The following is a 26850-nucleotide window of genomic DNA, read 5'->3' as shown; positions in this document are numbered from 1 at the left end:
CGACCGCCCGACCGACCGCCCGACCGACCGTCCGCTGATTCCTATATACCCCCTTCAAACTTCGATTGGCGGGGGTATAATGAAATTCATTTTTGTAGTGACCCTTATTTGAGCAGTAATCAAGGTGCGTGAACCGATGAGACATGTTGTTAAATTCATGCGATCTTGAATGGCTCCTACACGTTAACATAATCTTGATGTCGGCCACAATTGCACTGAAATCAGTTGGAAGTGGCTGCCATCACTACTTAACAAGTTGGCTGGCATAAAAATCGTCACTTCCATTTCTGAAATGGATTCAAACGGAACAAATAATGTCCTCTGCATCACATAAACCAAGTATTAAAATAGTTTAGCCATTTTTATCTTTGACAGGGAAGCTTTGGTTGCTGAATCTTGGACTGTCTTACCACCTTTTTTTTTCCCTCATGATTTTCAAAAAAAACCCCAAAACAACCTAATAGGACATAAATGGGATAACACCATAACTTCCCTCATCAACATAGCACAAAATATTCTGATTTGATATTTTCTTTTTTATTTCTGTAGAAAACATGTAAACCTACAACTATATCCGACACTTTTGAAAAATTGTCAGATTTTTTATAGAATCTCTCATTGAAATAACTCCACTTTTTTGAACCAATTTGGAGAAGGCTTGGATTTCCCTTCAAACTCTTAGTGTGCTTCAAGTGCTGCTTGGCACAGAAATCCTCACAGCATTGCACACACTGTTCAAAGTCCCCAGTAGAGAAAGGGTTAATAGCCACCATATATAAAAAAACACTTAGTGAGGAGATACTGGAAGGCGCATCACGATTGTGAGTTCACTCCTGCCGGAGACTCCTCTTCCTCCTCCTCCTCTTTGTCTTTCTCCATGATCACGTCCCGCTTGCTGCTACCACCACATGCCCCGCCCTCCTCCTCCTCGTCCAGCAAGAATCGGTAGAAGAGCCCGCTATCGTGGAAGTGGTGCTCCTGGTGGGTGTGTTCCAGCAGCTGGCCCAGCAGGAGGCGGGTCCCGTACGCCGTGGCCTCGCTCCGCCCCTCCGCCAGCCCTACCTCCAGCAGCCAGTCCACCAGGTCGGAGCCCCGGAAGACGTTCCTGTACGTCCTCAAGTGGTATCTGTTCATATAACAATGAATACAGGATGAAACATATATACATCATCTGAAAAGCATAGAGGCTGCATGTGAACAAAAACCTACTTCAGTGGAATCTCATCATGAGATCGGATATAACAAAACCCTCTAAATACAACAAGGTGATTCTGCAGGATTCAACTTTAATATTCATTAATCATTTATCACAAATCCATTTCATATTCATTTATTCTATATTGATCTGTTTAGCTTTTATCTATTCATATAGAAAGAGAAACCTGGTAATTATCATGGTTTGAAGGTCCTCATTATAATGTGGCTTCCTAGAAGCAGAATGTGCTTGCAGCTTTTTGATATGATACACAAGCCACACAAAAGCTGATCTGAAGAAACACTTTAATAGAAGAAGTTTGAAACATATGACTACTGTTACATCTATGGTTGTTTATAAAGAAGCACAAGTGTGAAGTTATATTCTGATCGCTGAATCTTGTTCAGTAAAGATCATCTTTTACAAGAATCATCAGCCATTTTCACATGGTGCAAACTGAAGCATTTATGCTCTCATTAGCAAGAAAAACAGCTTAAATTGATGAAATTATGCACAAAGAAATAAATAACATAATACCAAGGTCTTTGAAAAGATAACTCTGCCTGACACAGAATACATGTTAAGATATGACTCATCATGTTCTTTGGCTGCTACTTTATACAGTCCACTCTCATAACTTTATAACTTGAGTAATATCTATTCCCACTTTTGCACTGTACCACTTGACTGCTTTCGCACAGGTGGATTACCAACCTGTCCATTCTCTGTCGACCTGCAAAAAGGATCTCGTTTAGGGGCATTGAAGGCGTTTGGAGAATTGCGGGAGGAACGGGTTAAGACTTGCCTTACAGATAAAATCATCTTTTTTTTAAAATGCTTATTTCTTTTTGAGCATTTGCACTCTTTTTCAAACTGTCCATCTGTATAAAGTTACGACTTACTTTAAGTCTGTGACTATAGCATCTTGGCACCGTGCCATGTGATGAGTCTTGAACTGTTCACATGTCATCATGACCTCTGGGCTGAGGTCATTGCGACGGGGCAACCGCACTTTCTCCGTGCCGTAGATGACTCTTCTGAACCTAGCGCAGAATGATAATTTGGGGAAAGAGAAGGGTTAGAGTTTGTGCGTATGGAAATCTGCATTTTTGCAGGGCATATTCCCACTACCCTGCATGAAACAGAACACAGAGCCACACTGCCACAAATTCTTTGCAATCTTTCGGTGGAAATGACACTTTTCTTGGTGTGTGCAGTGTAAGGCACTTTCTGCATGCAGAAACACAGTGTGCTGTCATTACACTGTGGCATCACAGTCACACTGGGAGAATCTGTACACAGTGTGACAATTTCACCACACTGTGGCCATGCAAGACATGGACAAGCAAACTTTTGACATGTCAAGCACACATACAAAGTATTAATTTTGACACAAAACTGTGTGAGGGTGCAAACACACTGTTTTCATGCAGTGCCACACTGTGTAACACACACTTTGGCAACAGATCTAATCACAGTGTGTGTGTGTGACTTTGTGTGTATGACACTAAGGAGCTTTCGATTGAGGGACAATAGGGCATACCGGACGGAAAGTTAACCAATTATCTCTTTCTCGCTCCGTCCTGATTTGTTGGCTCTTTTGATTTCTGAGGACAGAGACATCTGCGTCCATTGTACTGTGTAAGCGCCTAGCTGGCACACGCATGTGTGCTGTAGGCCCTCCTACTTAAAAATACTAAAGCTAGCCACTCAGTCCTGTTTACACATCAAAGGCTATTTACATCAAGAACCGTCTTGAAACTTAATCTGATGGAAAGATGTTCGGTTTTGCGCATGCACCGATCAGTTTTACGTGCTACTTACTATCCCCATTCCTATACAGTTCTGAAAATCAAGAGCTCACTATATGTTCAAACTGAGAGATCTGGAGTGTTACAAGATAATTACACAACGTGGACACCTCATTTTTATGCAATTTCTGAAACAAGGTGCATCGTCTTCTCTTGGGTCGAGTACTTTAAGCCAACCCTGCCAAGTGAGGAAAACAAAGGACATTGTATATATAATACCCTATTTGGTCTACACTAAATGATGATCAAGATAAAGCAATATTACTGGAATCATATCACTTTTTAGAAATAAAATTGAAAATGAAATATTGTGCAGTGAAAAGCAACGACAAAGCTGTTACTAGGAAAATGAATTGAAATATCAATGTGGCATATAACTATACAGACAACTTAAACCATCTGAAAGGCAATATTCAGAGAGTACGTAAAAAAAATTTGTTGTTTTGTTTTTTCAAAATCTGTTCATACAGAATTGAAAACTTCTTCGTACAAGAATGTAGCAGAAAACTCAATGGAATCCTTGACAGTGGAAAAATGTTTCTCACTAAAACTAGATATATCGCTATGGCGACTGATATGCCTCCGCAATAATTCATGGTTCTCCTAATAGGTCTATAGTACAATGTCTTGACAATGTGTGATGACAGTTTCACACAATTGGCAAAATATTAAAATGACCGGTTTGACACATTTAATGTGCTGAATGTTCACTTTCCTAGAACTAGGTTCAATTGGATGAATGATTAAAATGTCAGAGTGCAGGTATTTGGGGAACTGATGATTTTTACTTGACTTTTGGCCCTTTTATAAGTTTAAATGCATTTAGTTTCAAGGTATTGAGAAAAAATATAATTTCAGTATCAAATGGGAAAATAGCATTATCTAAACCTGGCCTTTGACCTTTGACCTCACAGTTCCAAAGAGAATCACTGTTAGGTTGAACATGCATAAATATGTAAGTTTCATGATGATACCTGAGTTACTTTTGAGATATGGAGGAAAAAGTGCAATTCAGCACTTTCACTTGACCTTTGACCTTTTGACCTTTGGGCAAGAAACTTCCCACAGAATATATATTGGGTAATACATGTATACATCAAGTTAAAAAAAAAAACCTTTAGGCATTGCATAAATATAAGGAAAGTAGTGATATTTTGAGGAGTTGACCTTGACCTTTGACCCCCTGACCTTTGACCCATGACCCCCAACTTCCCTAGATAATCACTGCCCATCGGTACAAGCATATATACTAAGTTCCATGAAGATACCTTGAACCATTTGCGAGATATGGAGAAAAACATGAAATGTCAATTTTTTTTCACAAAATAACCTGTGACCTTTGACCCTGTGACCCTAAAATCCACACAAAGTATTATCCCCCAAGGATATACCCTCATACCAAGTTTGATGTAAAACCACCACACGGTTCTTGAGATATCGACAAAAACAAAACGGGACGGACGGACGTACGGACGTACGGACGGACGGACGGACGGACGGACGGACGGACGACCCGAAAACATAATGCCTCCGGCCACTTCGTTGGCGGAGGCATAATAAAAATCTAAGATGAATGGTTCTACTTGCTACCTGCATCTCTGATATTGTGGGAATATGAACTATGGGAAAAAAAAATGTTGCGGCTGACAGTAATCCATTTGTCCTCAAATGGCCAGACTCTGTGAATGACAGGATGTACCTACTGAATCTTCCACATAAAAGTGCCAGCAAAAGCCATTTTAGAACTGTTTAGTAGCCCAGCCATATTTGTTCCTTGATAGCTTGATGGTACTAGCTACTATTCCATGTTCCAGTGTTGTTGTTTTTTTGTCTGTTAATTTGAATATGATCACACAGACCAGTCAGCAAGCTTCATATTTTTATCTATTTATTTTTTATCTATTTTGTGCTTTCATCTATGTCTTTATTTTGTTTATGTTTTTCATTTTATTGTATTTTTTAAGCCACACTACAAACAAACATGATGTTTGTTAGGGTTTCTTGAATATCAAACTCCCATAAACACCTTGGTTGATTTCACACAAATAGAGGCTTCTAATGGCAAATCATTTGATTACACTTTTATACAGTTCTGTTCTCATTCTGCATGCTGAACACCACACAAATCAGAACATGATAAGGTACAATATGATACTAACAGAGTCATCCCTATCCCCAATTCACGATGCACAAACCAAAAATCCCCTCAAACAAAGTGAAATGAAACATAACCCAAGACAAAACAAAGGAATTCCACAATGACATACCAACCTTTGCATATGCAAGACCAAGGCAGGTTTTGAAGGGACATGACGTTCATGGGTCTAGGGCAATTACCCCCTGGGTAATTACCCTGGACCCTTCCCTTGGCCCTAATCCTAATCCTAATCCTGAACCTAATCCTAACCCTAACCCAAACTCTAAACCCTAAACCTAGCCCTAACCCTAATCTTTATTCTCACCTTACCGCTAACCAGTATTTAGCCATGGGGGTTAGTTGACGTTGGGGGGGGGGGGGGGGGGGGATTGCCTTGATACGGACATACGGACATTCATAGTCCCATACAGCCATGACATCATGACTCCAAATGTTTGCACATTTCGCCCAACCAGAAGCTGGCACAAAAATAAAAGCACCTGCAAATTTTTGCATGTCAAATATTCCAGTAATTACGTCACGATTCCGTGGAATTAAAAAAAACACGTGCAATTTATCTTACCCGGCCAAGAGCGAAAAAATTACTGACTCAAAAACATCCACTTTTACAGTAACACTTGAATGTCACTGTCACAAGCATAAAACAATTGTATATATCGGTATATACGAGCTGTACGTGTATCATACTTCATCGCACGGTACTATGAAATAGCAATATATACACTTTCTAATCTAAAGATAGCCTTGTGCATTGAATATGGATGGTGCTTTACAAAAAACAGCAACAAAAAAAGATAATAATATTAATAATTTTTTGAAAGTCCTTGATTAAGTGATTGCCACAGGCAGGCAGGGATATAGTGTTGAAAGATTTGACACAGTACTGGTTATATAAAGTGTCACACAGAGGACTGGAAATACTTCAGGCAATTTTCAGCATTCCACAAACGTAAGTGCACAGGGAAGCATGAAAATTATATTTAAAATGACAAGAAGATTAATAAAAAAACACAAAAACGACATTGCAAGCAGCAAAGCAAGCAGATTCAGGGTAATATGGAGGGCAAGCTACACGGCATTCAACACAGGCATAGCTTTTTAACAGTTGAATTAGTTCGCCTTGGACGTAGAGGCAACGATCATACGGACAGTAGGCTTGGTTTTCTAACCCAGAAACAGCCTTGTGTCTTCCTTGGCACTGCACAGCTCTGTGCTCACTCATATATCGACGAAAATCCCAAACAAATGACTTACTGAGCAAAGTTCAACAAAAATTAATGGGACACTAATCTATATGTACTTTGGTTACCAGGAAGAGGGATTCTTATTCATTTTCTCTCTCGAGCCGCTGAACTGAACCAGCTGTTGCATTTGTGTGCATGTGTGTGTGTGTGTGGGTGGGGGGGGGGGGTGGGGGGGTGGGAATAGTGTGTACAAAAGTGTGTGTGTACATTGTATGTCTGCCTTGCTCATATCATCTCTATAACCACCCAACTGCACAATCCAATCACCATCGATGCAGAAAGTCATTTTCTCTGAAATTGTGTCAAATTCACTGCTTCTTTCAATGACCTGAGGTCAACATTATGCAAAGTTCTTGGTGCTTAGGGGTCAGAAAACATTTGCAAAGGGAAATTGTGGAAATCCTTGGTTTGTTATCACCCTCATATTAACAGGTGTACACACACTCACTGAAAGATTGTGACCGTAGAAAAAGCATGATAACAGGCTTTAATATGACTGCTTGCCATAATTTCATAAAGTATTCATAATGGCTGTCAAGAAAGGGGTCTGGTTTTGCAGACAACTACGCTATGTGCATGTACACACTCACAGGTTTGTGGAACCATGACGATATTGTATATGTTTAAAGATGTATCCTATGGAGTCGGGGGAACACGCACGAGCATCTTATGAAGTTTGTTGGAGCAGCACGGTGTGGCTTTAGTTCGCACAAGCTATTACTTGGTATGCTGTTGTTCTTGCTGGTTTTTTGTTTGTTTTTTGTTTTTAGTGATGAACCGGGATAGTGCAGTGCTATTTCTAAAAGAATGTGCACATACGAGGTATTTATTGGCATGTACAAGTATGAGACGTACAGCATCATCTAGTGTTTGTAAAAGGGTTTTGCTTCGAATGGGTGCTTTAAATCGAGCATCATCTATAATACTGGAGTGTAACAATACAATCAATAAATGTTTGATGGTGTATGATACATGTAAATAATTAAATTGTATGATACTATCTACCCGTTTCAAGTGCATGACTGTAGCTCTCTTTTGCTCTTGCCAGTACAAATTATCTTTGAAGCCAATGTAAGCAAAAAACGATGCAGAAGCAGTAAGCATGATATCAGTCAAGTGATACTTTGATGGTAAGTCTTTCCAAACGAACACAAAAAGCAAATAATAATCAAAATAATGACCATATCAAAGCAAAATAAATGTAACTGCAGCTATATGTATGATCTTGTAATTGGTCACATCATACAAATAAAAAAAAATAAATGAATAGCTGGCATAGAATGTCAACTTCTTGTAAATGCAGTAGTACAGCGATTTGAGGCAATACCTTTTTTTACACGGTTTTTTACAAAGTCTGGCCCTACCTCCCGAAGAAGGGATAGTTGTGGTAAGAGAAAAGAGATAAAATTAGCCAATCATAAATGCATAAGACACACGAAGAAGACGTGTTAGCAAAATCAAAACAAACACAACCATCTTAATAAGAAAAGAAATGTATAAATCTCAGAAGCTACTAATACATACATCATATTACAATAGTGTGAGTGTTATCTGTTACGTCATGCTGTACTAGTCATAGTGAATTCAAGGTCAGAATCAACTCAAGTTTGTTCAAGTAGACACATGCCTTATGATGCCAGTTAGTGGAAAGAACATTCCGAATAACATTAAGTAAATTTAGGGTTTTTAAGGAAATAAAGAGAAAGAAACAGATCACAGCTCAAACTTGCGAACGTGCATCACCACTCATTATGCAATATCTGCAATACTTGCAAGCATAACACTGCGCATATACTAAGATGACCCTCTCAAAAGGAAATAAAAATTGTTAAAAAGTCGTAATCAAACTCTTTGGGAGCAGAAGGATGCTGGCAACATTTGTCCTACCCTTTCTCTATCAGACCATTGATTGAATGATTCTATCATCCCTAGGGGGATAAGACCTTGTATCTCATACATCATGAACTTTCAAGAGTGCTGAAAATCTTTTCATTTTTGCAACATTTTCACAAAATACCATCAATGCTGACATCAAAAAATGTAGAAATATTGTTTTGCATTACATTAAAAATTGCAATGTTTTAATACTCAAATCAGTATTTTTGATGGTCAAAATTGAGTTATACAGTTTTTTAATATATGCCAATTGAGATACAATGTCTTGTCACCCCCCTGGAATTATATTCTGCTGAACTAATTTGTTCATTAGGAAGTGTTCAGAAAGAGAAGAATCTCAGGGACATTGCACTTACATTCTGACGACGGGCATGATGACGTTCTCCGTGTCGAAACCGAAGACGGCGAGGGCAAAGAATCCCTGACCAAAGTTGAGGATGCAGTCCAGGAAGGAGAGTTCCAAGAAGATCCCTGACTGGGTGGATCCTAGGAGCTTCCACAGGCACAGGGACACGGCCTGGATTGGGACATGGACCAATGCAACGAGATTCAGGGTCACTGCACTTTTGTTGTTAACCCTTTCCGTGCCAGGGACTTTGGACAGTGTGTATATTCAAATGCTTTGGGGTTTCCTGTGCCAATTTGCACTCAAAGCATGCAAAAGGTTAAAAAGGCAGAGGAGAAGTATGAGTAGAAGTATGCTGATCCCATAACTAGCTTTTTAAGGAAATGTTTTTAAGTAAGCATCTTCACATTAAAAAAAACCAACCTCTCTTTGCAATTTAGATAAGCGCTCTTGCAGCATGTACGCTAAACTTTGGTTTACAAAACATACATAAACTATTGGGAAGAACTTATCTGAATTTCTGTATCATTGCAGATATTCAGATGCAAAATTTAGAACAGACACACACAGTTACATAACATATTTAAAAAATATATATATACGTATATATATATATAAATGAGGGGAAAGCTTTCACGAATTTTCTCTGACGATTTCAGAAGATTTCTCTTGCATTTGGGGTAAAAAATACTTGAACCCTAACCCTTGACAGGATAATTATTCTCTAAAGCAGCTCTTTTCACACTAAACTGGGATGGGATGTGATGTAACAGTAGGTGATAGTACAGTTAACGAGGAAGAATTTCTATCTACAATACTATAAACCATATCTGCCCCTTTGGTGGATATTTTGACTCACCACAATCATAGACAGGACCATGAGATAGAGGAGGACAAGATGGCGGCCCAGCTGGTGGTTTTTGGCTTCATCCAGGGCCACCACATCCTCCTCCTCTTGCTGGCTGATCTCCTGCAGGTTGCGGTGCAGAAGCATGCGCCGGCACTCGTTGGACCGGTAGTGGGAGCAGTTGAAGCGGGCGGGGCACATCTGCCGCCGGATGGCCACATTCAGGTTGGGCAGGTCCTCGATGTCGGTCAGCGGGGAGGATGAGGAGGGGGTGTCCGACGACGTGGAGGAACCCTCGCCAAAGTCCCCACCGCGCAAAGAATCTATTGGGGGTGGGGGCATTGAGTATGGAGACAGGTTACTGCCTTTGCCAAGGAGGTTATGTTTTTGTCAGCATGGGTTTGCTAGTCTGTTTGTCTTTTTGTTTGTGTGTCTGTTTGCAAAATATATAAAACATTTTGAACAGATATGAATGAAATTTCAGGAACAATTGATAACACAAGGAACAGATGATTAAACTTTGGGCCATCAAACAAGGGCACTCCAGCTTAATGTATTTGAGAGGCAGTAACGTGCACTTATCACGCACTGGAGGTGCAGCAAGAAGCTCAGGTAGAGACACTCGAAAGGATTCGGTATCGTTTTGTTCGAGAAATGAGGCCATTTTCAGCATATCATGTGCATATGGGTGGTAATGAGCACCTTGGCAGAGATCTGCACTCTCCCAGAGTGTTTCAAGCATCCAAATATGAAAGCCAGTGGCTTTTATGTTCTGCTCTTCAAACAGATCATGTAATAATTGAAAGTGAAACATGGACCAAGTGATTCTGTACATCTACTGTCTATTCACAAAGTAGTTACCATCTACTCTCTAGTGGGAGTATTTTTGCCAGCTGCAATTCTGCAGGTATCCTAGCATACTGTCATTCTACCAAGCCCCATTCACTCACGAGGAGATGATAGCATTATAGACACTCAGCCTTAACCCTAAAAAGACTGGGCTATTTTGGTAGCTCGAAAGACTGGGGGGGGGCCTAAAGGGCCCCCCCTTAAGATCTCGGCCGTGGATCGCGCGATCGCCGCGGAAATTTGCACAATGGTAGTGTGCAATGTAATCTACAAGATCGTATATTTAAATTTTCCAAAATAGTCTTCTTTTATTTTATTTTGATTAATTATGCTAATTTATGCAAGAAATCAGACTTTTTTATCTTAATCAGTAAATAAAGCTCCAAAAGTGCTCATTTTTGGTCTAGATATTCTTTGTAGCATTCTTAGCAAATGTACTTGAAAAAAAATTCGGTATCAAAATTAATTTCTTATTTATTTTGTTGTTTTATGAATTTCTTATGTATTTCTTTGTTTTTTCGACCTTTTGTTTTTGTTGTTTTTTTCAGCAAAATTTGTGGCAGACCCTTTTTGAAGCATAATACTACTAAAACAAATTGATTTTAGCCGTTGAGAGTAAAAATAAGCATATTTATATGAACCATGTGATAAAACTCAATTTGTATTGACTTTGTACACAAAATCACATTTTTGAGCCATTTTCGGTCTCACGTGCATGTACAAAAAGTTATGTAACTTCAGAACCGTACCCCCGGGCATCACAAATTTGGTGTCAAAATGTGCGGGAAACTCGAAAGAAAAAAGTCATAGAGCATCGCGGCGAGAGCATTGCGTGTTGCTGAGTAATCGCGCGAAATGTCGAGGGGGGGGGCCTTTTAGGCCCCCCCCCCAGTCTTTTTAGGGTTAAAGTCATTTGTGCCTTGTTGAGTGCACTCTAGACTCTTAAGCCACCAATTAAGTGAATTAAACTACATCCTACCTCCAGTAATGTGCTACATCCACTACGGATGCCTTTTTTTTCCCCTTCCCTTCCATGCTAATAGTTTTGGCATAGCAAAAAAGGGTTACTTGAGTGTGTCCAATTTATCTCCCACTCACCTTTTTCTCCTTTTTCCAAGAGATTCTTTTCGAGGCTGACACTGGTGTGGCCTTCCCCCTCGCTGTTGGCCGAGTCGTACCCCGGGATGGACTGATACTCTTCCCGCCGGAAGCGGTCTCGTCGTTGCAGCGCGAAGAGGAACGTCACGGTCAGGGCGACGTTGAGACTCAAGACCACGACGCTGGCAATCAGCTGCAGTCAGCGGGAGGAAGAACAGGAGGAGACAAGGTTAAAGAGTGCATCCTTTTCGGCTTTTTGCAACCACCATACAAAATGGATTTCCCTCTGGCATGCTTGCATCTCTCATGCATCATAATGAGTGTGGTGTGGCCAAGTGGATTACCCTCTCCACACCTAATACCAAAGGTCTATAGTTCAAGCCCTGCCTCCATGCTTGTGTCCTTGAGCAAAACATCTTATCCACAACACTATTCTATATGCTAGTGTAAAAAGGGATATCCAATAAGGTATTTCTAGGAATAGGAAATATTACTGCCTACAATAATATAATCTACCTGTCATAACATACAATTGTACAACACCTAAGTACCAGCATTTTTTTCTTTTTACATGATACACAAAAGCTGTCACACAGGATCTATCCTGAAACCAGCAGACATATTCTTGTGATGGCAAAGTGAACACATAACTTTAACTCTGGACCCATTTAAACTATAGGCTGCAACCTATCCATGCTTTGACATGGGAGAAAGCAGGACATGCTGTAAATTTACTGACATTCTTGACAGAACATTTAAAGGAAAACTGACAAGTACATGTCACTACTATGGAAAGCAACTCTTCAGTAATTCTGTTTGTGCTTCTATTTCTACTCCACACGTTTCAGGATGAATGGGGTATCTGCATTGGTGGTCTCTTGGAGCAAGAATAAGATGGCTTCTCTACAAGCCCTATTTCATCACCAAAGCCATATTCTGGGTAGTATTGACCGATTCAGGTTCGTTGAGGGCAGCAGACAATTTGTGGCACTGGGCGCAGCCATAAGCTCAAATTGCGGTGTCCCAGTTGACTCCCCCTCCTCTCCCCCACCCCTCGGGCAACAAGTTTATCGTGCACTTGTAACAAAGGTTCGCGCACTAATCAAGCGTTAGTGCACTCGGTACGACACGTCCATTGGCTAAAACAACCATGTATCAGTTTTTCATTCCATGCGCTGAAGGGAGGGGGGAGAGGGGAGGGGGGGTCGGCTAAGACACCGCGTAATGGCGCTGCCCATGCCAAAAATACACATAGCGCGTCACAGAATCGATCATTAGGTAAAACTGAGTAAATTTCCTGAGATCTACACAGCCTTTAATTCTGCAAGTACTGCAAAAACATGACAAATTCGCGACATGAAATTCGTGCAAATTGGAGCCGACTGCCTTTTTCGCGGCATGAAATTTTTGCGGATTGCCACTGGCATTCAATGCATATAGTGTAGGTAAGAACTCTTGTGTGCATTTTAATTTCGCAAATCTTGGCTCTCGTGAAATGTGCGAAATTAAAATGCAAGCGAACGTTCCTCGTTTTACAGTATTTGGAGGATTGTCTCAGGAGGAAACCAAAAAGTCACACTAACCTGAGGCTTCTCAATCTCATACAAGACGTCCACATCGTCATGATGCAAGGGGATGACGGTCACTAGGATCCCCGTGATGATAAGAGGGGCACTGAAAGGAATGAGGAAGAGCAAACCAGATATATCAACCGTCGGTGTGTCTCGTTTATTTTCAGTCCATACACAATGTGTGTTAAATTTGTGTGCATTTGATTTGTTGGCACAGAGAGGGTTTGATTCTTGCGTCATCTTTTTTTCAGTCTACCAACTGAATAATTTGATTGAACTCTTGGGTTCTTTGGCTCTCTCTCATGGAGAATCAAATATGCCAGCTAAATGCTGTGCACCACAAAATTCTCCTGACATGCTTATGAACACCTTGTAACTCACTTCAAAGAGCATATCATAAGTTTGCTTTTTTTTTTAATTTACAGTATGCTAAAAGCAAAAATTTCATTTGTGCCATCTCTGACTTGGCCCATTTTAAATGCATAGCATGCAACGATAGCAGAACAAGAGCAGTTCATGTTTGTGACATTTTCACGTAGACGAATTCTGAATATCCACAGGGTCAATTTGACACCAAAGGAATGCCCTCGTGGTCTCTAGCACTTGGTGCAAAACACCAAGGTGGGGCGAGGCGGGAGCTTACCCCCATCCGTAGATGTAGAAGAAGAATCTGTTGCGGACGACAAAGCAGGTGCTGCGATAGCGCAGCAGGAAGAGCGCCAGCGCCACCATGGAGGTCCAGCAGCGAGACCCAAAGATCCCCACCATGAGAAAGATGAAGTGCATGACCCGCCCCCAGTAGGCCGTGATGTGGACGGAGTGGCAGATAATCACACTGAGAGCTCCAACGGCCTGCGGAATGGACACAAAAGAGAGCCTTCTATTTAACAGGGAACTTGAAAACATTTCTTGCACATTCACTGAATATGATGTGTGGGGGGATGGGGGTTTGGGAGGGGGTAGTTTTAACCGTATCAGGGCAATTACCCCCTGATTAAATACTGGTTAGTGATAAGGTTAAAGTAAAGGTTAGAGGTTTAGGGTTAGAATTTGGGTTGGGGTTAGGTTTAAGTTCAGGATTTCAGTTAGGGTCACAGGAAGGGTCTGGGGTAATTGCCCTAGGATCCAGTTGTAACATGTGGTCTGAATATAGCACGTGAGTGATAAGTATCACATTTGGCATGACTACTGAATTGAAATTTTGTGAATTGGGACTTGTGCCACTCTTTTTCAAGTGGTTAACTTTGCAATCAAAAGAACACAGACACTGAATGGGAAATGAGTATTATCCCTGTCCACGAATCAAAGCTAGCCTTATCTTGTCCTTGAGAAGACATTCACTACAATTGTGTGTAGGAGGCAAAATATTGGTGTGTTATCAATTCCACAAATTTTAGTCAAATCACAAAATACTTGTGAGCCATTAACAGCTCATTTGTGATGTCATTGGTTTGGAGAACCAGAAAGGTGTTGGCAATACACAAAGTCTATGCAGGTCATACCCTTCTGGCTCGAAACTGAGAATGTCATCACTAAGAATAGGATACGAAACTTGTGACTCATACCTGACACATGCTTATTCACTACATGTATACACAACCATCAGTACTTTTTGCTCCGCAGATTTTACAGTCCCTGTACACAGTGCCCCAAGAAAACACCCTGAAGAATAGCAAACTGAAAGTAATGATTGAAGGCATAAAAATAGCCTGCCACAGAGTAATAAGTGGGTGAAGAAATTCTCACCTGAGCAATGATGAGGTTGGTTGTGAACTGGTGGGGTAGGTGGGACAGTTTCTTCCTCAGCAGGAATATGATGAACACCCATACCTGCCAATGCAGCAAAGACACGGAACGCATCAAACACAATCACGACGCTCGAACACTTCAGTTTGGAACAATACTCAAGATCAATACCAATGTGAAATGACGTAAAACAAAGCACAATTTGTGTTAAACTGATGTTGAGCACAACTGACAGGACATCACATATGGCAGTTTATAATTTGACAGTTTCAATGTTCAGCATCTGCGTAAAATGATGCTCTTTTAGTCATTTATATCTAGTATTTGACACTGATGAGGCTAATGGAAAAGTTTGCAGTAGCAGAGAAATGCCACTAATACCACTCATTCAATGCTGATTCTGGAAAGTATTTAATCTTAAATATCCTGTCCAAGAGGATGCTTCAATCGTTATCTTTGCAAGCAGTGATGTAGAAGTTTGTAATGCATAGGTGAAGGGATTATTTGTTTTATAAAAGCAAAGGTATTGAAGTTGTCCTCCAACATCTACACAGTACTGCTATTAATAAGAATAAAAGATCAGGGGCTGAACATATCCATGTTTCTAAAATCTGACGTCTGAGCTGAGTTGAATTTGGGTTATTCATGTGACTGCTAAAGAAGCCCACTGAGTGCACACGATCAAATTACCCAGAGATCAACGATTGTACATCCCTTCCAAAGGAATGGGTAATAAGGACAATGTCCTTTGGTACTACTGCTATTGCTCGGGGACTTGAACCAGGGACCTCTGGTTTGAGAGTCTCATCCACTGAACCACCACAGCTCCTCTGTAGGAATCGACAAGGATGAATGCCTGCAATGAACACTCTGAGTTGCCAATTTGAGGATGAATGAAGATCTTGGATATGGGGACAACTATCATGGCATTTGATTCCTCACAGGAGGAGGAGATCAGTTAAACTGAGCTAGGGCTGACTTACAGCTGACGCCAGGCCGATGCAGCTGACGTTGAATGCCCCATCGTCCAGGGCGTCGTGATACTGGTTCTCTGTTGCCATGGGGATCATCACCATGGTAGCAGTGATGAACATGAAGGGGGCGGAGACAAAGGTGCAGTAAACCATGGTGGGAGCGATCTAGCAACAACAACAACAACAAATAACAAGAGGAAAATTCACATAGGAGGCACAAGGAACAAATATATCAGAAGCTCCTCAAAAGAAAGTGGCAGATCCAAGACAATGTATTTGGTATGTAACATATAGTACTTTGAAAACATATCAATATTTGTAGCTGTTCTGTGATACCAAAATCACATTTGAGAGGTTTGACTATAACTAGCAAACTCTATTCACCATAATGACGGACTTTTTCCAAAAATCTCACAGCATGCCGGTATATTTTGGTTGCATAAAACTATGAGACATGTTACTGACCAATAAGTCAATCTTACACCTTGGCTTATGAAGAATACTACAATGGACCCAAAGCACATGGCCTAATGGACACAGTGCAATATGCTGCCAGTATTACAGCTTTGTTATGAATCAAACACATATCAATTACATACATGCCTTGACATTTCTGAAATCTGGAGTTTCCCATATTTATTGGACAGATTTATAATTCTGAGCCTTTTATGGCTACCTCCAAAAAGAAAAAAAAAGAAAATAAGAATCAAACACAAGCTTTGATTTTCACAAGAAAAAAAAAAAGACTTTTATCCTATTACAAAGATGTCTCCCAGAAAATACATTGATTGATACTTCAATTAAATGTGTGATTAAATGAAAATTTTTGCCTTTGAAGCTTTCTTTTGCCAAAAAGAATTTGCAAGACCACCCTTCCGAGGTGATAGCTCCCCTACTCACCATTTGGAGTGATTCCTGGTAGTGGGTGGCGTACAGGAAAACGGTGGGAGCAGTGGGGAGGGAGCCGTAAAGGAAGCCGAAAGAGGCATAGGTCTCTGTCAGTGTCTCGTTGCCCCGCCCTGGGTCAATCACGTAGACCAGCTGGTTGACTACCAGTGGCAACAGCAACCTGAGGAATGTCAATATTTAGAGAAATTTGTCACCACAATTTGCAGTCCAAAGATCAAAAAAAAAAAAAAAAAAAAAAAAAGCAGAATATAAATATGAAAAAACAAAAACAGATAATCATATATATTACTAATAAATTATTACCATAACACTAATTGCAATAGCCCCACTACAAATACTGTAGACACCAATATTTTCGTGTGATTAACTTTTTGCGCTGCACGGCTCAACAACATATTTGCGGGTTCTTGAATTCACGCTGCGCAAGAGCTTACATGACTGATTTCTTCCAATTCACTCACACAAAAAAAAAGTAATGTGATATGGTATTTACTTGTGTAGAAATTGATGTGCTGCCCGATCAATTCAAATGTGCAGCCTGCATGGAAACTGCTGCAAACACAACAAGAGCTCAAACAAATACTATTAATAGTACCTGGGCACACGCACGCACACACACTCTCGTAATACAAGGGGAGGTGCTACTGACATAGCACATGATTCTAAATGTGCAGACAAAATCCGTAGGATATTTTTGCAAGTTACAGAATTCATGCTTGTCTTAAGCTGCGCAAAATACACGAAATTTAATGTACCGCTAATATTTCTGTGTTTAAGGCATAGATGCTCACAGTTTGGAGGCGATGAGCAGGGCCGGTGGAAGGAGGGCCATACCGCTCTGCTGGCGCACCTTCCCCACCATGTTAATACCGAGGAGAAAGAGGGCCGTGGCACCGAAGGAACTCTCCAGGGTGGTCAGGATGCCTTCCAGGAACACAGGCAGCCGCTGCGAGAGGGCAAAGTTGAAGACGATGCCAATTGGCACGGTGATGAAGATGGGGTTGGTGAGGAGACCCTTCATGATAACCCTGTGGTAGAACAAAGAGATACAAGATTTTTTTTTTCTTATGTGACAAGCATGAATGAAATACACATGTATATAATATAGATAAGCATTATAATAATAATTATAATGAAAATAATAGTGATGATAATAATAATAATAATAATAATAATAATAATAATAATAATAATAATAATAATAATAATAATAACAATAATGATAATAACAATAATGATAATAATGATATATTGATAATAATAATAATAATACCAACAATAATAATAATATAAATAACACTTTAATATACAGCACATAATACTGACGTTTCCAAGCGCATTTCTAGGCATACTATAGTTCTGACTTTGTGCAAATCTTTTGATCTTTCTTTCACATGCATAATTGAATTATCTCTAAGGAACCATTCCATCATATCTCACTGAAACAAACAAAATCATATCTAAGCCGCCATTCACCTCATAAGATGACTGAAACAAAATCAAATGTAAGTAAATACATATTGTATGCAATGCTAATCCTCCCCCTGAAAAAAAAAAATTATCATCATCATAAAGCATGAGTTTAAAATACTGTCACATGAATTCCTATCTGTCCATACATGATTATACATTACAAGGATCAAACGCAGCTTGGTAATTCTATAAATCTTGTCATATAAACTCAGTTTAGACTTTAGAGTCAGCAGTTCAGTAGCCCTCCTCAGCAAATAGATAAAAGGGTGTTCACACACAAATCAAACAATAGAAGCTTGTACTGATAACCCAATAAGTTGTTACTTCAATTCTGTCATAAAATTCAGCGTATCAGGGTAATGACCCCCCAAGGGCAATTACCCCCCCCCCCCCCCCCCCCCCCCCCCCCCCCAGCTAAAAACTTGTTAGTGGTAACGTTAGAGTACAGATTATGGTTAGGGTTAGGTTTAGGGTTAGGAGTTTGGGTTAGGGTTAGGATTAGGTGCAGGATAACAATTAGGATTTGGTCCAGGAGAAGGTTCTGGGGTAATTGCCCAAGGGGTAATTGCCCTAGACCCCTAAAAAGAGGTATGGCCACTCACCAGGCGATGTAGGCCTTGTGCCTTCTGTGCTCATTGCTGGTAGACTTGTTGGCCTCCAGTGAAAGAAACCCCCATGGATTGATGAACATGAGGTTGACGGGAGCAAGGATGTAGATGTACTGCATGATCTGGGGATAGCTGTTCTCATACAGCGCCTTGACTATATGGGAGAAGATATAGATTTGGGTAAAAAATTTATACAGCTGTACATTTCATCTCACATTTTGGCATTCCATCTTGCTTTCTTCATATTGGAATTTGATTTTGCAGATGAATTGTAGTGAATATGAAAATTGAAAACAGTTAATCAAAAGGTAATGATACTCGGATGAACTGAATTATGCATTCTACAACTATAAAACCAGTCTCCTAATATCAAGTGAGATAGGCTGGCCATTGCGGTAGAAACAAACCATCTACAAGTTACATATAAAGTAAAGCATATTTTGCAACAACATCTTTAATAGATGCAATGATTATGTTCACTAAAGACCTATTAAGAATGAGCTGATTGTACTTTAACATGGATTTCCCATAGACACCTGCCTATTAGTATATACATACTCGGGACTAGTCTTCAACGGGTTAAACACTATTTCTAATGTTTATCACCAATATACACTGTACATATACTGTTTTAGGGCCTCTGTTGTTTAACATTTATATAAATGATATTATAGGTTCTTCTCCATCTTTCAATTTTATACTTTTTGCTGATGATACAACGTACATCCATTATTACATCAGATTATGATATAGGGACACTTGTTAATCGTTTGAACACTGAATTATTGAATATATTGAATTGGTTTAAATCAAACAAGTTATCTTTGAATGTTAATAAGACAAATTTTGTTCATTTTAGAAAACCCTACTCACAGGATCTTAATGTCAACATATCAATTGATGGGTTTTCTCTTTGCGAGAAACAGGATATTAGATTTTTAGGCATTACAATCGATTCTCATTTGACATGGAGCGAACATATATCCTGTTTACAAAGGACCCTATCAAGAAATATTGGTGTACTCTCGAAGTTGAAAGATCTCTTATCAGAACGATCCCTGATTATTTTATATAATTCTTTAATTTTGCCTCATATATTGTATTCAAATATTGTATGGGGAAATTGTAGTATTACTAAACTGAATTCATTGTATTTACTCCAAAAGCGTGCTATTCGTATTATTACTAATTCCACATATTTATCTCATACAGATCCTTTATTTCATCCTTTGCATACTTTGAAGCTTCAGGACATCCACATTTTACAAACAGGTATATTTATGTACAAGTATGCAACAAATCAACTTCCCTCTTTATTTCATAATATTTTTCACTTAAATTCGAATATACACACATATCCAACTCGCCGTTTGACAGATTTTCACCTTGTAAACCCCAAAACTGTTTTAGCTCAGAAATCAATAAAACATTACGGTCCCGATGTCTGGAATAACCTACCTGATCAATTAAAGCAGTGTACTTCACTGTTTTCCTTTAAAGCTCATTTAAAAAAGTATTTATTATTGAAATATGTTTCCAGTTAGTAGTCTTTGATCAATGTACTTTTTCTTTTTTTTCTGAAGTCTCAGTAAGCCCTGATCCATGCAAAGTGTTTTTTTTTTAATTTTTTTTTCATTCCCTACCGTTCCTTTCTTTGATAATGATATTGCATACATTCATTAAAGCGTATACCTTACCCCCTAAATAGGCATGCTACAGCCTTTATTCTCTCTTGCACTGTCACCTGCACACACGACGCACTGTCACTCGCACACACCTACACTTTTATTGTCTACTATACCATGCAGCAGTCAATGGTGCTGCGTGCTGTTTTTTTTTTTTCTTGTTTTAAAGCGCCAAGTCACTATTTTTCTTTTCTGTTTTTTTTTCTGTAGCAAAATGTGTTTTGTGCATTAAGATTAAGAGTTTTATGAGTACATATATAATTGGTGTTGTATTACATTGGTATCACATATTCAGATCGGGCCTCATCCACGTCAAGCTCTGCTTATGACGGTCCCCTGTATTGATTTCTCCTTTGTTAATAGATACAGTATGCCTTAATATGTTATTTTGATTCATAATTATGCCACTTCAGACTGAATGTTGTTACGCAAATGATTTTTCTTTGTATTGATTTGTATGTATCTGTATCATTTTGTTTTCATTTGCAATTGTATTCGGAGAAAGAAAATGCAGAAATAAACCAAACAAACAAACAAACATAATAACACAATCACCATTGTCAATGTCTGTATATTCAAATGGAGAATAAGATAGTAACTGAATACAAAACATGAATACCACATAGTTCATCATGCATGACTGTAGCAATTGAAAGAGAAGCGAGCATACTGTCGTCACGCAAGACAGAGTCGCGCCACTGGAGATCTGTCTGAGGTTTGTATCTTAGGCCAAAATATCTATTTTTGCTCCAAGCATTTGGTAGCGAAACTTGCGACTAGTCAGCAGAACTTTCCTCCAAGAAACTTACGTAATACATTTATTCATATGATGGGCCAATGTCACATTTCCATTGGTTGAATGTCTACCTAAATTATCCAGAAGGACTCTTGAGCCTGTAAGAAGCTCTTCCGGCTTATGAATAATTATCATATTTGCAAATTTCAAAAGTTCCTCACACCGTTATGCTTCTACGCTGCAGCTCCATATGCTTGCACCTGTCTGTACTAACAATAGTGTGAGTGCCTTGAAAAAAAGCTCACATGACTGATAGTGAAACCACAGTTGGTATGGACCAACATTAATCATTCTTGCTGAACACTCACCAATTGGGTATCCCAGTGCGAAGTCGTTGCTCTGCGTGGCGAAAATACCAAACAGCCCCGCCTTTCCAAGACCGGCCCATCCGCTCACCAACAGCGTCCCCACATACACCACGACAAACACTATGGCCTTGCCTATGAGAACACTGGACCAGAACAGCCAGTTCACCTAAATATGCAACATTTGATGAAACAGTGAGAAGGATCATTTTTAGGGCTGAATTGAACATTGTAACAAACCATGGTTGTGTTGTAAAGGGCCAAATGCAAACAACATTGGCAGATCAGAGGAAATTAACTGCAGTGCCCAGTAGACTGTGATGCCTCTGCCTATACTCAAATTTCTCAGAATGCTTCATGATTTTCCCAACATGAATTTCACTTTCATTAATTTTTTTTTTCTTGCTATGATCCTGTCACCTCTAATCTTTATTCACAATAAACTTGAGTGCTTTTCCCATCTTTGTAAAGTCATACACACACGAGTGCATGGATGTACCAAATGTGCCAAATTTCATAAGGCATCCGAAGACTTAAACTAGACTTCCTACACATTAGGAGCTCAACAAAAAAAAAAATTACCATGACAATCTAACAGGCATGTAAACTTCAATCTTAATAATGATAATGCCTCTAATGCACTCAAAATGGAAGCACACAAAGTTTTTGAATGTGTATCATTCTAAGCAATATGAAACTTAGGAAACTGCATTTCCTTAGTTTCCTCACTGACATCCGTGAATTGTACTGGCAAACATATATCTCCTCAAGTGGTACTGATACAGGAAAAGAGGAAATAATCCACCCCACCAGCATGCTGAGTGCAACTTGATATCAGATCTATAGCTTTATCGGTTTCACAAGGAAAAGAAAGAAATCACCTCAATTCCCTTCTCCACACCTCGTTTTCCTAGGTCAATACTTTCGTACAATACAGACTGGCCTTGATGTTACAATAGCTAGCAGACAGACAGGGCCGGAGAGTGTATCATAATGCAAAATAGAGCGACACACAATAACAGCTGGCTTCCCTTCCAGAATATAATGGCAGGCCCAGGTACGGATAAGAAATGTATTCTTACATCACAGCACACATTTTGCATAATAAGTGATAGCATTTACATGTAAGTCCTTTAAAGGATGACCTCTTGCAATGTCCTATAGTGCATTCTTTGAGATCAGGTAAAAGTAAATACACGCAACTTCAAATCAAAACAGAAGTATCGAGTAAAGGACCAGTACACTTCTTTGTTTACATCTTTGAATAATACATCTTGGAAAACAAAAGATCAGTACTGAAAGTATACACAGTAAAAGATGAAAAACCTGCCGCATGCAACAAGCTTACCAGCTCTTATGTGGTTGTTTAAGGTAATCAAAGGTCATTGTTTGATATGTAAAATGTACATCATTTGCCCATTACTGGTACGTGTATAGGCACTTGCTCCATTTGTCATACAACGTAGCTTGTAAATGACACACTGTGGTGTGACTGGTCATTTCTTTTCCCATCAGATAGATACTCAGCTAACAGGAAATTCTCCCTTTAATTTCATAACTCCAAAGACCTAAACAGAGGAAATGATATTCTGATGCTAAACTAAAATCAATGTAAAGACAGCCAACTCCTACATTGTCATGATGCTGGAGAATAGATCACATTATAATGTATCATTCTCTTGGTCAACATATCAATTTCGATATTAAATATGCCAATATAGTGTAGATTGAGTGTACGGTTAACCTGATTACATGGCAAAGACATGACAAAAATCAGACATGTTATTCAACACAGATTTAGGTCAAGAATTGAAAACTTTAGATAGCAGACTACTGAAATGTTTGTGTATATGAATTCATATGACCTGTGGTGCGACATGGTTTGCAATGACCCCTAGTGTCTCTCAGCTGATAACATAGAGCTTACGTTGATTCTCATCAAGTGGGACTACATATGGAATAATTGCACAGTCTCTTGCTCCTTAAAATGTGTGTGCACAGGGATATACATGTGCATCTTGACCAAAGTCAGCAGCCATGCCTTGTCAAACCTACCTCACTGAAGTCTAGGATGACCAGGGATTTGAAGAGCATTGCCGGAAGGGCGAAGTAGGTGACGTAGTGACCCAGCCCCCTGGACTGGGAGGGGCAGACGACCCCGCTGCGGCCAGCGACATACCCCAGCAGGATGATGGCGAAACATTCGACGAGGGCGGGAACGAGGTTGTGGAATGCGGCCACCGTAGAGTTCTGCGATCCGGAGATGGCACTGTCGTTTGCCAATACGTCCACATTCGATACATTCACTCCAGGATTTGGGAGAGCTGCAGATAAATCTATCCCCGACATACTGCTGTCCTTTTATCAGATTTCTTGGAAATTAAAAGAGATGTTGACTTCCGTGTGGTTGGTAAATCAATTCCACAAGTTGGCCTATGACAGAGGAGGAAAAAACAACAAAGAAACCCAACATGAGACACATTATAAACTAGATGGAGCTCAATTATGCTTTAGTTATCAATTATGTCACACATAAATCCCTAACATACACCATACACCAATCGACATGATTCAACACAATCAAATTGAATAGACTGACCTCACTGAAATTAAACAAGATGAAAACTTACACGGCTAAATTCCAGATTTGAAATACAGCAAACTATGATGCAAATAAGACACAAATAAGACACAGTACAAACAAAATATGGCACAAATCATGAAATGAGAAAGGAACAAAAATCTCACGTCGGACTTCAAAACCAGTAATTCCTACACTGCAAGAGCAGCATATATACATACAGTGTATGCACAGCAGGAGTGGTCCAGTTCAGCACACCCTCTACATACAATGTAAATGTACCTCAATTCAACTATTCACACCTTTCCTCTGCAACTAACCCTTTTAGGTTGTAAGTCAGAGCTGATCACTGGAGTAGAACCCCATTACGTAACACTATCGCAAGACACATGTACCTCCACGCTTTGGCTCAAAGTCAACAGTGATTTTACACAACGGAACCAAATCACTCCAGGCTACACTCACTGCTAAACCACTGAAAAAACTGTTAAGTAAACAAAGATCACCTGTCTGTGACTTATTCTTTTTTTTTTCTTTTTTTTTTTTAAGTTCTATTTGGTAATGGAAGTGCGTTCCGGAACAGCCTTCAAAAGTGCCCTTGTTGTATAAGAAATGATAACACCGAGTATCTATTGTTGTATGTTCACCATAAAACACACACACAAACTCAGAAGAGTCAGAGTTATGAAAGGTGAGGCTTTTTTGTTTTTGTTTTATGTTTTGCCTAAAGACAATTCACAACATGCTGCTTTCCTAGCATAAAATGTGTGTACACTACCCATATGATATTGCTATCTATTAGCTTTTTAGGTGACAGTAATCACCACCTTATTGGGTGCTTGTGCATGGTTTTCAATCTAACTTCAAGCTACTTCATGCAGCTCCCTCAAACACACACTGTCAAGAAGTTGATCTTTCATTCGTCTAATACAGTTACAAGTTCTGTTTTGCGAAAACAAACATTCATATCACAAATACAAAACCCCCTTAGTTGGTTGAAAGGCAAATATCACAATACAATGTGTTGTGCAACACCCATAAACACACACGCACAAACACACTTGCCTAAACATGCAAAGCAAACCAATGACCCTAGAAATAAGTATGCTGTATGTCTACAAAATATGTAAATCACTGTGCACGTGTTACAAATCTCCAAAGACATTGCCTGAACATGATTGTAGCTATGCGCATGCACATCATATAAGGTAAACATTAATTACACTATATTCCATCATTGGTTGTGTGGTAATTTAAAAGGAATGCCATATTTTCAATCAATAACCATATACCACTTTAGTTTGCTGTCAAGCTGTGACATGCTGACATAGTATACATTGTAGACACAGAATCTGGGTGATGTGATTTACATCGAAACCAGACTTGTATACACAGCGAGACATCCGACCATGTGATACTTTCAGTGATAATTATTCAACATTATCTCTAATCATTATGGAGCGGATGGTGAACAACAATGGCAGGTTTTTGAATACTGGTGCCGAAGAACAACACAATCTGCATGCATGCTCACACACACACACACACACTTTTTTTTCCCCTTGATATCTATTGATTTCATTCAAATCATTCATGAATCGACCATTTTTGGTGTAACATGAACAAAAAACAATCACGAAACAAATCCACAAGAAAATATTGACATATATGCCAAACATACTGTATATCCCTTGAATATATTGAATCATAAAACATGTATAACTCATACTCACTTACAACAGCATACATAAAAAACAACAAATACATTATACAAATCTAGAATGAAATCATTCACAAAAACCCAACTACAATTGGGCAATTCCACGGTAACTAGGACACAGGTGCCAAAAATTCAAAATGATATTTGTTTCAAACACCATACATTTTCAGACAGTACTTGAGTTGAAGTTTTAAGAATCATTATGTTTTTCAATAAAAACGGCCATTTTGATTTTCAAAATGGCTGCAAAAATATGCCTATAACTCAATGGTGAAAAGAGTGTATTGTCGCATAACTTACTCTCTGTATATCCACTTTATTAGTACTCTAAACAACAATCTTTCATATGTATGCAGTTACCAGAGAAGTCTTTTACCACACAATAGAAAAAAAAAGCTGGTAGCTTTAAAGAATTTGATAAAAACTGTTAATTACTTTGATAATGATGGATGTAACATCAGTTACCAAAAACAAGGAATTTTTAAGTTTATTCATCAAAGGAAGTGAGCTGTATGATGTAACTTGGGATTTCTAATGTATGCCCATATGCCTTTATTTTAATACCAGAAATAAGGATACTTGGCATACTGGAGAGTCAAAATGAACACTACAAAATGTGTAACGTCAGTTACCGAAACGTCATACACGAGTATGTAACGTCAGTTACCATGACAGTAATCATAACTGAGGCAAATTTTTTGAATTTTGGCCATTTCAATACATCTGGGAAGTCAACTTACAACAAAGAGCAGCAATCCCTTTCATAGGAAATGATGTCATTACCATGGTATGTCCATGGATATTTTTTTTTAATTTTATTTTATTTATAAACTCATTTATTCATTCATTTACCATGATTATCTTCTTTTTTTTTTGGGGGGGGGGGCTTGAGCTTTCGATTTTTGATTCAGCACAAGTTTATGGTTAAATCATCTGGAAGTTTAGTTTGCCACATGCAGTATTATGCACTCAAATTAGTACATTCCCAGTCCTACGGGATGATAAAGCTACCACAGTTTGTAGGCCTAATCAGTGACA

The 26850-nt window shown here is 39.2% G+C and overlaps 1 protein-coding gene across 1 annotated transcript; it reads right to left on the bottom strand.

The window, feature by feature from the left end:
* Positions 1 to 813: 813 nt before the first annotated feature.
* LOC139713953 (lysosomal cholesterol signaling protein-like) lies at positions 814 to 23860 on the bottom strand. The gene is made up of 15 exons (XM_071625673.1): positions 23567 to 23860; positions 21515 to 21680; positions 18720 to 18879; positions 17436 to 17672; positions 16636 to 16804; positions 15745 to 15900; positions 14762 to 14845; positions 13659 to 13867; positions 13028 to 13118; positions 11469 to 11637; positions 9510 to 9886; positions 8661 to 8821; positions 7655 to 7768; positions 2098 to 2238; positions 814 to 1126 (listed from the first exon to the last, which is right to left on the bottom strand). The coding sequence occupies exons 1-15, from the start codon at positions 23858 to 23860 to the stop codon at positions 814 to 816; spliced, it is 2841 nt and encodes a 946-aa protein (XP_071481774.1).
* Between the last annotated feature and the right edge of the window lie 2990 nt (positions 23861 to 26850).

Source organism: Diadema antillarum, unplaced genomic scaffold, assembly GCF_040938485.1.
Source record: "Diadema antillarum isolate AM-2024a unplaced genomic scaffold, OU_Dant_1.0 seq00002109_RagTag, whole genome shotgun sequence".
NCBI classification, from domain to species: Eukaryota; Metazoa; Echinodermata; class Echinoidea; order Diadematoida; family Diadematidae; genus Diadema; species Diadema antillarum.
This window is presented reverse-complemented; position numbering and strand designations above follow the sequence as displayed.